At 42.0% G+C, this 12,242-nt stretch overlaps 1 gene segment (V, D, J or C); it reads right to left on the bottom strand.

Annotated features, from left to right (window-relative positions):
- Window positions 1-634: 634 nt before the first annotated feature.
- On the bottom strand, window positions 635-1,197 carry LOC117965199 (Ig kappa chain V region K29-213-like; the record flags this gene model as incomplete). The annotated part of the segment is given in 2 exon segments: window positions 635-948; window positions 1,121-1,197. Coding segments are annotated over 2 exon segments (387 nt in total), but the record flags the coding sequence as incomplete, so codon positions are not given.
- Between the last annotated feature and the right edge of the window lie 11,045 nt (window positions 1,198-12,242).

Here is a 12,242-nt window from a genome sequence, read left to right as displayed (position 1 = left end):
AATTAGAAATATATTAAATTGCTTTGAAGATATGTAAAGAAATAAAAAAAAGTACAAGAATATTGAAATACGTTAATATGTGTTTTAAACCATAGATTGCTTTAAAACTTGTAACACAATAGAAATATGTTGGATTGTAATATGCTATGTATGTATGTATGTATGTATGCATGTACATATATATATATATATATATATATATATATATATATATATATTTCCTTTAAGAGGAGAAAAGTGTCTGATTTAGTTTATTTTCAGTTTGTATTTAAGTATCAGAAAATTAACAATGTTCACCTTTATCTTTTCCTTACTAGACATAAATCAAGAATTGTATTTTCATTTTTATTTGAAACTAAATTAGTAAATATAAATCCAATGACAGCCCTTCAGCCTCTGCAATGTATTAGAAAACATGAATAATCAAGATATTTACCAGATTGATCTTGTCTTTTATTTTGAGCCCTTGTTATTGAGCTCAGTGTGTTTGTGTGCAGTTGAGATCCTCCACAGGCCGTGCCCCGTTTCATTGCCTTCACCCTCAGCACCTGCAGTAGGTCCCAGCTGCAGCAGTGCAGTCGCTGTGCAGTCCTACTGAGGGAGGTTTTTGTATGAGTCTGTAGCACTGTGTGAACACATCTCTACTGCTGGGGTAGTGGAAACTCTGACAGTAGTAATCTCCTGCATCTTCAGCCTGGACTCCAGTGATGGTCAGAGTGAAGTCAGTCCCAGATCCACTGCCACTGAAACGAGTTGGGATCCCAGACTCAAGGGTACTTGCCAAGTAGATCAGGAGTTTGGGAGCTTCTCCAGGTTTCTGTTGGTACCAGGCTAGATGGTTGTTACTGTACACTGCGCTACTGACTTTACAGCTCAGAGCGACTGTGTCTCCTGGGAGAACAGATTTCACTGCTGGAGTCTGAGTCACAGTATACTGTCCACTGGATTCTGAAAATAATAAAATAGAAAATTAAAGTAAATGATTGAATTAAATGATTAAATCACATTAAATGTCAAGCCTTTTTTCAGTTTGCCTGTTTTACTTTTAATACTTATAAATTAAGAATTGTCCCACAAATAGATTTTTTTTTTAAAAAGTGTTTTTCTAAATGATTCTTACCCTGAGTGCAGATGACAAGTGCCCAGATGAAGATGCTGATAAAAGTCATTGTTGTTGTGGATTCTGTTGCCATGAAGGGCAGCTCTCAATCATGAAGTGTGAAACTCACAGGGCTATAAACACTCCCAGAGCACTGAAGCATGTGCTGCCAATGCAAAGTGTCTTTTCTATGCAAATTGTCTTCCTTGGCACAGCAGCCACTTGTAGCCAAGCAGTGCTCTTAAGTTTAAACTCATTTTCAGCTGATGCAGTTTCTTTGCCATTCAAAAAAAAAAAACAAGTTTCCTCTGGCAATCAAAAAGAAAAAAATAGCTTATAGTTTTCTTTGTGTTGAGTTTGTACAAACACAGCTATTTCTCTCTCTTCTCCCTTCTCTCAAACAATTCATCTTAGCCACAGCTGTGATTATGTAGCTTTGTTACACAGTATAAATAATTATTAATTGTAAAATATTAAAATAAGAGAAGCAAGTTAGCAGATCCATCATAAACTTTGTGAAATCAAATCCATTCAAGAAGCAAACATTTTTATTTTGCACATTGCTAATGTTGAGTGAAAAGTTTCCATTTTTTTTTCCTGTGGACCCCCTGGACTGTCTCTGAGGATGTTAAGAATAGGGGTTCTGATTTTAGGGTTTTGCTCGATTTAACCCCATTTCTCCCCTGAAAGCTTATCTCTGCATTAGGGTTAAACTAGAAACCTCCCTGAATTGGCAGGACTGTATATGAATAAACGCACGCTCAGGTGTCTGTGATTCAAATGCAGTGCATACAGAAAGAGCTGGCGCTGGTGACGCTAAGTACATTTTTACCTGATTTCTACCTGAATATTTATTCTTTCTTAATTATTACAAAATCTACCCGATTTCACCTTAAGTATTCACTGAAAACACACACACACACACACACATTCACCCAAAGTTAGAAAAATATTTCACCTGAAAATCAGAACCCTTCACTGCTCTGGCTTAAAGAGCATCATTTTATTACTCTCTCTCCCTCTTGTGTCACAGAGTGTAGTTCAGAGGGTGCTGCTTGCTGTGGAATTGCAATAGGAATCCCTTCCCATGCTGTTGGAATGACATGCTGTATCAATCCTTCAATCAATCTTTATTTGATATAACGCACTTCACAATACATCGTCTCAAGGCAGTGTGTAACAAAGTGTAACAAAACAGTCATTTTTGTTTAGTAATTATTAAATAAATGAATAAATAAATGAAAACAGTCAATAATCATACAGGCAATAACAGATAATAAAAAATATTCAATATAGAGATAAAATAAACTGCAGTACAGTACAGACAATGACTAATATTAAGATGTGAATGACAGAATATAAAAGTGTGCCTTTAATCGGGTTTTAGAAACTGCAACAGTTGGAGCCTCCCTTACAGAAACAGGCAGTCGATTCCATAGTTGGGGGGCCCTAAAACCAAATGCTCTCGCACCTGCGCTCTTTAAAAAATCTGAGGGACAGTCCTGGGATTGCAGTGGTTGTCTAGGTCTATATGGGATCAAAATATCATTTAGATAGGAGGGAGCCAAACCGTTTAATGCTTTGTAAGTAATAAGCATGATCTTAAAATCCAGCCTGAACCTTACAGGAAGCCAGTGCAGGGCTGCCAATACCGGTGTAATGTGGTCATGTCTTCTACTTCCTGTTCAAACCCTGGCAGCAGCGTTTTGCACAAGCTGCAGTTGGGATCACACAGATCTGGGAATACCAGAGAAAAGAGCATTGCAATAATCTAGTGTGGATGTTATGAAATCATCAAGGTCAGCTTGACAGAGCATGAGTCACTGCGAGGGTTGCAGCGGTGAGACGGGGGCTTCAAAAAACAAAGGATATTCCAAATTGGGAGAGAAATGAGAGTAAAAATAATTGGCCAGAATTTTCACTTCAGATCTCAACTTCAATGGAAAGCTGTCAACAGCAATAACATCTGAATTTGTATTGTCTGATTGATTTTTTGATCCCAATAACATTACCTTATCAGAGTTCAAAAACAGATTCCTTGACATCCATTGCCCAATGTCGGCAAGACAGATAGTAAGGATATTTGCAATTGAGGTGTCACCTTGTTTAAGGGATGAATATAATTGAGTTTCATCTGAAGAGCAATGAAAATCATTGTGTTTAAAATGCTAGCCTGATAAAGGGACGTTTTAAAATTCTTTAATATTCACTGGCAGGGGTGGAAGTTGCAGATGTTGACATATTAGAGTCAGTGTTTCCCAGCATGCATCACTGTGAGCAGCTCCTTCCTCCAGACACAGACCACACTGTAGTGTTTAGATGACTGGGTGTGAGGAGCCTTGTGTTAACAATGAGAGAACTGGGCTGACTGGGGAGGTAACTGCCGCCTATTTCTATCGTCTTATTACTGTAGTGTTATTACATTATGAAGAGCAGTGGTGCTCTGGTTCCCTCTTGTGGTCACTGTTAATATAAGCAGTCTGTGCTGCAGTCAGGGCTCTGTTTGATGTTTCTGACACGTCTCCAGGCTCCTGCGTCATCTGATTGCCACTCTAACACTCCAGTGTCCTGTGCAGTGTCCAATCCCACATGTCATTTAGAAACATTGAGACACTGATCCAGTGTGGGGAGTGGCAGTGCTCTGATAAAGGCTTGTGTGCCACTGGGCCCTGTTCAACAGGGCTGGTGAAGATTCTACAGGAGAGAGGGGTTGCAGAGAGAAGCAGACAGCAGGAATACACACAGGCTCCTTCTTACTGCACTGGGGGGGGGGGCTGGAGGAGAGAGGGGGTTGGGGGCAGTCAGGGGTGTTAGTGGTGCTCTGGCTCCCTAGTGTGGTCAGTATTAATATCTGCAATGTGTCTCTCGGAGGTCACATTAATGAGTTTACTTTATTTACTGAACACAGAGCAGCTCCTGTGATAGCTGTCACTGAATCTCTTTATTCCATGATTTGCTGTATTGAGCTGGAGGCTCAGAGAGTGTTTCCTCTTTCCGATCAGCTGTGTGTTTTGTGTTTAAACCTCAGAGCACTCTGGATATTTACTGACACCCTCCTCCCCTTTCCCAACTTGCTTTTTGCTCTTTCTTTTTGCATTAGGACTCTATAGAGTCCTTTTATGTAACTGTAACACCCGCTAGGCAGGGCTTACGCAGAATTGAAATACATAATCACATTTGTAGTCGGTCTACGCCAGATTAGTGCGTAAGACACTGGACAAATAAAACAGTGACAGGTTATTTTATTCTGAAAGCAAATCAAGGATGGGATCAGAAACACGGCCTCTTCCAATTAAAAAAGAATCTTTTATTTTATTGCAGATAAAAAGAAATGGAATGTTAGCAGCAGATTAATACACAGCAGGAAACGTTCAGCACCAGAAGCACACTAAAGTGCGCGGTGCAATAAATACCTGTGAAAAATGATTGATTTAACATTGCAATCATTACAAATAAATACAAATATAAACAACGACCGCTCTGAAAACAACACACAACACAAAATACAGCAGTGCGTGCAGGCAGGGGATGTCAGAGAGCTGCATGCATCATTTTCTGCTGCAGATCAATCTGTAACCCCATTCAACATCATCTCCTGCTTTACCAGACAAGGAGCAGACAAAAGCCTCACAAGACTTGACTCGCTCCTTGCTTACAATATATCACTCTATGACCCCAGTCTGCTCGTTGACTGACAATGTCTTGTATGGTTGACAATGAAGTCAGAATGGTTTCCTCCTCTTTCAATGCGATGCATTGGTTGTATCAGCCTGTGAAAGCATGCATTCCACACAGAGCTTCACACTGATAGTGCCAAGTCCTTGCACATACAGCAGCTTCCACAGCTAAACATCTGGGTGTGTTCCTGTCAATGCTACACTTTATAGCAGGAAAACAAAACTGGTTAATTCACCATTGTGATATTTCAAACATTCTACATTCATTTAAAAACAGAGACCAAAACTTCAAACAACAGATGTGTTTCGACTCAAAAGAGCCCTCCTCAGTGTTTAAAAGAAACAAAGCAAACCCAACCCTTAATATCATTATTACCAATTAGTGAACATGATTAAACACAGGTTTGTTAAGCAGACAATTCATTATCACAGACATACACTTCATCAAGTAAAGTTTTCAATCAGATATCCCAACATCAATGATTGGCAAATAAGTTACAATTTGCAAACCAAACAAACCTTAAGTTATTAATCAATTGATGAAGATGATTAGATACAGGTATTGTTAAACAGCCAGCTCATTACCACAAACATACACTTAATGAAGTGAAATTTACAATGAATTATCTAACCATCAACGATCTGCAAATTGAAACAAGAAACAAACCCCACTGTAGCAGGGCAGGAGCCCTGCACATGAAGAGGGGGTTTGTGTGTGAATACATTGTTAATTTAATATTGTGTAAATGTGTATAATGGTTATTTAATTTATTGCAGTACCTGACGCTCCTGGGATCGCCTGCCTGCTGTGTGTGATTGCCAGCTGTGGATGATCAGCGGGTAGGTGTGTTCCAGCACGGTGTCAGGTATAAAGAGGTCCTGTTTGTTCACCTCGGGGCTGCTGCAAAGCCACGGACAATGGGCTGAAGATCGTCCACGCTACCCGAGCATAGTGAGAGAAATAAGTTGCTGAAATCCTCCGATCGCCGTGATGGTGAACCGGGATCGGAGCCAAAAGAAGCTGCCAAAACCGCCGACAGCCGGAGTCGGGGTTTGTGTTGATACTAAAGATTAGTTCGGGGATGGTAGATCCCTTTAAAGTATAGCGAGGTGAGCAAGCGGGACCTCCATGCATTAGGGAGTAGCGCACACTGTTTTTACGGCACCTTTTATTTTATAGTTTTATGTATTGTGTTTTATTTTGTTTTTCGTACGCTGGCCGTAGCACTCATTGAGCTACCATGGTTGGTAGTGTCACGTGAGCTGTTGTGTGTATGTGTGTAAATAAATCCTGCGCGCCTGCGGGGCGTGTCAATTTCAACCTGTCTGGTCTCCTGCCTGTCACTCAGCAGCGAATGCACGCACCCACAAGCAAGAACCCTTTCACATATGGTGACAGCGTGGGATTCGCTGCGTTTCACCGAGGCAAGGTGGGACATAAGGAGGAGATCGTGTTTCCAGGGGGGAGGACCCCTGTGGAAAGAGCTGATGCCCCAAACCCCTGAAATTTTTTGGGGGGGACAAGGGCAAGCCCGGAGGTGACGCTCAGCAGCCACTGGAGGCGCTGCTGAGGGAGTCAGAGAGGGGAGCCAAATGAGACGTGGGTGAAAAGCTACAGAGGGAGGAGCTGGAGCCCTGAAAGCCGGAGGGGGAAGAGCTACCGTCCTCCAAGACTAAAGTAGGAGGAGCTACTGTCCTCGAAGGCCAGAGTAGGAGTGAGTGGCTGCCTGCCTGTCTGAAGAGCTAGAGGAGGAGCTACAGTCCAAGAAGGAGTAGCTGCCGTCCCGAGGGCCAAAGAAAGAGGAGCTACTGTCCCGACAGCCGGAGGAGGAGGAGCTGCCATCCAACACCCTGAGGAGGAGGTGCAGCCGACCTCTCATCGCTGGGCCTGGGTCCCAGGTCGCGGCACCACCAGGCACGGTCGTTCGCCCAGACTCCTGTTTCACTCCCCCTGGTCAACCAGACGTCACTACACTGTCGCAGGGGCTCTCGCCTCTCCCTGCAGCTGCAGCCGCCTGGTCACCAGCCTGCGCTCCGGTCGCCCGATCCACGCCGTCTGGGTCCCATGTCACCGGTCCCCGGTCCCTTTTAAGGGGGCACCGGGATGGAAAGAGCGGCCCACACAAAGACCCAATGTACCCTCCTGCCAGGTGTAACTCCCACCCACACAGAGAGGCATCAATCAAGGGGGGAGGTGGCCGGTGGCGGACATCTGTGCTTTGCACAAGGGAGGAGGTATGTAGCAGGGCAGGAGCCCTGCACATGAAGAGGGGGTTTGTGTGTGAATACATTGTTAATTTAATATTGTGTAAATGTGTGTAATGGTTATTTAATTTATTGCAGTACCTGACACTCCTGGGATCGCCTGCCTGCTGTGTGTGATTGCCAGCTGTGGATGATCAGCGGGTAGGTGTGTTCCAGCACGGCGTCAGGTATAAAGAGGTCCTGTTTGTTCACCTCGGGGCTGCTGCAAAGCCACGGACAATGGGCTGAAGATCGTCCACGCTAACCGATCATAGTGAGAGAAATAAGTTGCTGAAATCCTCAGATCGCCGTGATGGTGAACCGGGATCGGAGCCAAAAGAAGCTGCCAAAACCGCCGACAGCCGGAGTCGGGGTTTGTGTTGATACATAAAGATTAGTTCGGGGATGGTAGATCCCTTTAAAGTATAGCGAGGTGAGCAAGCGGGACCTCCATGCATTAGGGAGTAGCGCACGCTGTTTTTACGGCACCTTTTATTTTATAGTTTTTTGTATTGTGTTTTATTTTGTTTTTCGTACGCTGGCCCTATGCACTCAGTGAGCTACCATGGTTGGTAGTGTCACGTGAGCTGTTGTGTGTATGTGTGTAAATAAATCCTGTGCGCCTGCGGGGCGTGTCAATTTCAACCTGTCTGGTCTCCTGCCTGTCACTCAGCAGCGAATGCACGCACCCACAAGCAAGAACCCTTTCACACCCACCCTTAATATAGTTCTTTAAATTGCACAATGGTGAATTAACAATGTGTTTGTGTGCGTACTCCATGTTTTCACACTATCAACACTTTTCTGAGCATCAACGCACCAAATACAAATTAATGAAATGCTTGAACTTTCAGCGTGAGATTTAAATTTTGTAGCATTACTGATACACTTTATAAAAAATAGCTTTTTATTCATATTTATTTCACTATATTTCTTTCTTTCATAGTTTCAATTAGAAATATATTAAATTGCTTTGAAGATATGTATAGAAATAAAAAATAAAAAAATAATATTGAAATACATTAATGTGTTTTAAACCATAGATTGCTTTAAAACGCAATAGAACTGTTGGATTGTAATATGCTTTGTATGTACGTATGAATGCATGTATATATTTATTTATTTCCTTTAAGAGGAGTAAAGTGTCTGATTTAGTTTATTTTCAGTTTGTATTTAAGTATCAGAAAATTAACAATGTTCACCTTTATCTTTTCCTTACTATAGATAAATCAAGAATTATATTTTCATTTTCATTTGAAACTAAATTATGAAATATAAATCCAATGACAGCCCTTCAGCCTATGCAATGTATTAGAATACATGAATAATTTATCAGATTGATTTTGTCTTTTATTTTTAGCCCTTGTTAATGAGCTCAGTGTGCTTGTGGGCAATTGAGCTCCTCCACAGGTTGTGTCCCGTTTCATTGCCTTCACCCTCAGCACCTGCAGTAGGTCCCAGCTGCAGCAGTGCAGTCACTGTGCAGTCCTGCTGAGGGAGGTTTTTGTACTGGTGTGTATCACTGTGTGAACACAACACTACTGCTGGGCCAGTGTAAACTCTGACAGTAGTAATCTCCTGCATCTTCAGCCTGGACTCCACTGATGGTCAGAGTGAAGTCAGTCCCAGATCCACTGCCACTGAAACGAGTTGGGATCCCAGACTCAAGGGTACTTGCATCATAGATCAGGAGTTTGGGAGCTTCTCCAGGTTTCTGTTGGTACCAGGCTAGGCGGTTATTACTATCCACTGCACTGCTGACTTTACAACTCAGAGCGACTGTGTCTCCTGGGAGAACAGATTTCACTGCTGGAGTCTGAGTCACAGTATACTGTCCACTGGATTCTGAAAATAATAAAATAGAAAATTAAAGTAAATGATTGAATTAAATGATTAAATCACATTAAATGTCAAGCCTTTTTTCAGTTTGCCTGTTTTACTTTTAATACTTATAAATTAAGAATTGTCCCACAAATAGATTTTTTTTTAAAAAAGTGTTTTTCTAAATGATTCTTACCCTGAGTGCAGATGACAAGTGCCCAGATGAAGATGCTGATAAAAGTCATTGTTGTTGTGGATTCTGTTGCCATGAAGGGTAGCTCTCAATCATGAAGTGTTAAACTCACAAGGCTATAAACACTCCCAGAGCACTGAAGCATGTGCTGCCAATGCAAAGTGTCTTTTCTATGCAAATTGTCTTCCTTGGCACAGCAGCCACTTGTAGCCAAGCAGTGCTCTTAAGTTTAAACTGATTTTCAGCTGATGCAGTTTCTTTTCCATTCTATAAAAAACCTAGTTTCCTCTTGCAGGCAAAAAGAAAAAAAATAGCTTATATTCTTTGTGTTGAGTTTGTACAAACACAGCTATTTCTATCTCTTCTCCCTTCTCTCAAACAATTCACCTTAGCCACAGCTGTGATTATGTAGCTTTGTTACACAGTATAAATAATTATTCATTGTAAAATATTAAAATCAGAGCTGCAGGTTAACAGATCCATCATAAACTTTGTGAAATCAAATCCATTCAAGAAGCAAACATTTTGATTTTGCACATTGCTAATGTTGAGTGAAAAGTTTCCAGTTTTTTTTTTTTCCTGTGGACCCCCTGGACTGTCTCTGAGGACCGCAGGTTAAGAACCACTGCTCTGGATTAAAGAGCATCATTTTATTACTCTCTCTCTCTCTCCCTCTTGTGGTGACATGGGTGTAGTGCAGTCTGTGTTGCTAAAGATTCTCATACCATAAGACGCTCAGCTGTCTCAACATGTGGATATTTGAAATAAAGTAAAGAACATGAAAATTCCTCTAAAATATGTATTACATTCTGTGTTTTAATTGTCTGAAACAGCCCTCTGTTTTTCTTTTATCTAGATTAAAGTTGGAAAATGCTTCCAGGACCTGCAGCAGAAAGAATGCGTGCATATCATGCAAGGATGTGAGAAGAGAAAAGAGTAGGGATGAAACAGAGGAGCAGAGAGCAGCAGAAAGCATGCAAGTGGAGTATAGGGAGGAAGAAAAGGGAAGCAGAAAAGAGCAAAGAAACAATGAGAAAGTATAGGAGAAATCTTTCAAAATGACATTAACCAGAACCACAACTTAAGGAGAATCATTTGACAAACTCGCCGTCAAAAGTTCTCTTTTCAGCTCAGTCACTAGGGAAGGCAGTAAGTGGAGTAAACCGGGCACTTCCAAAGAGCCCCAGGAAGAAAAGTGTCATGGTAAAGAAACTGGCAACTCAGTTTGGTTTGGCTCTGGTAGATAAGCACGCTTCCACACAAAGAGCTGAAGGTAGTGAAACAGAATGTCAGGTTTGTGCATTCTATGAGATTGATTGTGTGTCCCGTCAGCTGCCTGGATGAAAAGACTGCATCACTATCAGAAGAGAGGATGCACAAAAAAAAGAATGCACAAAAAAGTGCTCCTGATGACGGTTCTTGAAGCTCACCGCCTCTTCAAGAATGAATATCCTGATGTAAAAATCAGAACATCAAAAAAAGACTGCAGCATTGTGCCCTGTGCACGTTCAACCTGTCTGTCTGTCATTACCATGACAACACAGAGATGCTACTAGATGGTTTGAAAAAGGTTTGCCAAAATATCCCCAATGGAAATCTCCTGGTCATTGGGTTACTTTGCAACTGGCAGATGAAATGCTGCCTTGGCCAGTGTGACACATGCCAAGACCTTGCTAGTTCTATCAGTCAGGTAATACAAGCCAATGATAACACCGTGTAACAATTTTTTTTTTTTTTTGTGGTTCCTGGGTAGTAAGTGTTATTTCCTAATTGCTTATGCCTCAAAAGTATAGAAAATGGCTATTATTCCCCACAAACTTTGCTTTTGTGACCAGGACAGTGATATTTTGAAATTTACCTATTTTCTAGAACATTCCAGATAGATTCAGTGCTGAGTAAACTTGGAGTAACTTCTAGAACTTTCTAGAACTTTCCAGTAATATAAATAGTAGTATAAATACAGGGGCCTTAAGCCCACCAGTTCAGTTTAGTTCCAGCTGCCTAAGTGGATACATATCTGCATTTTTCTGAGATGGCATCAAGGTCATAGGAGTCTTCAAAATGGTGGCATTCCTGATGGGTCTCCAAGGCGGTTTTACCAAGTTTCCTTGCTATCTTTGCCTTTGGGACAGCAGGGCCACCAAGGCGCACTACCACAGGCGGGACTGGCCACAGCGGACCGAGTTCTCTGTGGGGAGGAACAACGTCAAGTGGGAGCCACTGGTGGACCCCCGGAAGGTGCTGATGCCACCACTGCACATCAAATTGGGCCTTATGAAACAATTTGTCAGAGCTCTAGATAAGGAGTCAGCAGCCTTCAAGTACCTTCAAGACTTCTTCCCTAAGCTGTCTGAAGCAAAGGTCAAAGCCGGTGTCTTCGTCGGACCACAGATAAAGAAGATCCTGGAGTGCAATGAATTCCCCAAGAAGCTCACTAGTAAGGAGAAAGCGGCTTGGAACAGCTTTGTCGCAGTGGTTCGGGGCTTCCTGGGCAATCACAAGGCCGAAAACTATGTGGAGCTGGTTGAGACTGGTGAAGAACTGCGGCACAATGGGCTGTAGGATGTCCCTCAAAGTCCATATCCTTGATGCTCATCTTGATAAATTCAAGGAGAACATGGGAGCGTACTCGGAGGAGCAAGGCGAGCGCTTCCACCAGGATATTATTATTTGTTTATTTAGCAGACGCCTTTATCCAAGGCGAATTACAGAGACTAGGGTGTGTGAACTATGCATCAGCTGCAGAGTCACTTACAACTACGTCTCACCCGAAAGACGGAGCACAAGGAGGTTAAGTGACTTGCTCAGGGTCACACAATGGCTGAGATGGGATTTGAACCGGGGACCTCGTGGTTACAAGCCCTTTTCTTTAACCACTAGACCACACAGCCTATACTGGACTTTGAACGCCGCTACCAAGGACAGTATAACGAGAACATGATGGGAGACTACATTTGGGGGCTGATTCTTGAAAGTGATTTACAGTATAATCGTAAATCTCGAAAAACTACTCACTTCTAAATCTTTTGTAGTCATTTTTGTATTACTTTAGTATAAATACATGTTAATTTGGATTCATATGTTGTTTTTTTCTGACTTTATGTGAACGAAAAGACACAAATTCTCCCGTTTTCTCATTGGAAATAGGTAAATTTCAAAATATCACTGTCCTGGTCACAAAAGCAAAGTTTGTGGGGAATAATAGCCA

This window comes from Acipenser ruthenus, chromosome 35 (assembly GCF_902713425.1).
Source record: "Acipenser ruthenus chromosome 35, fAciRut3.2 maternal haplotype, whole genome shotgun sequence".
Taxonomy (NCBI): domain Eukaryota; kingdom Metazoa; phylum Chordata; class Actinopteri; order Acipenseriformes; family Acipenseridae; genus Acipenser; species Acipenser ruthenus.
Note: the sequence above shows the minus strand (reverse complement) of the source record. Positions and strands in the feature narration are given on the sequence as shown.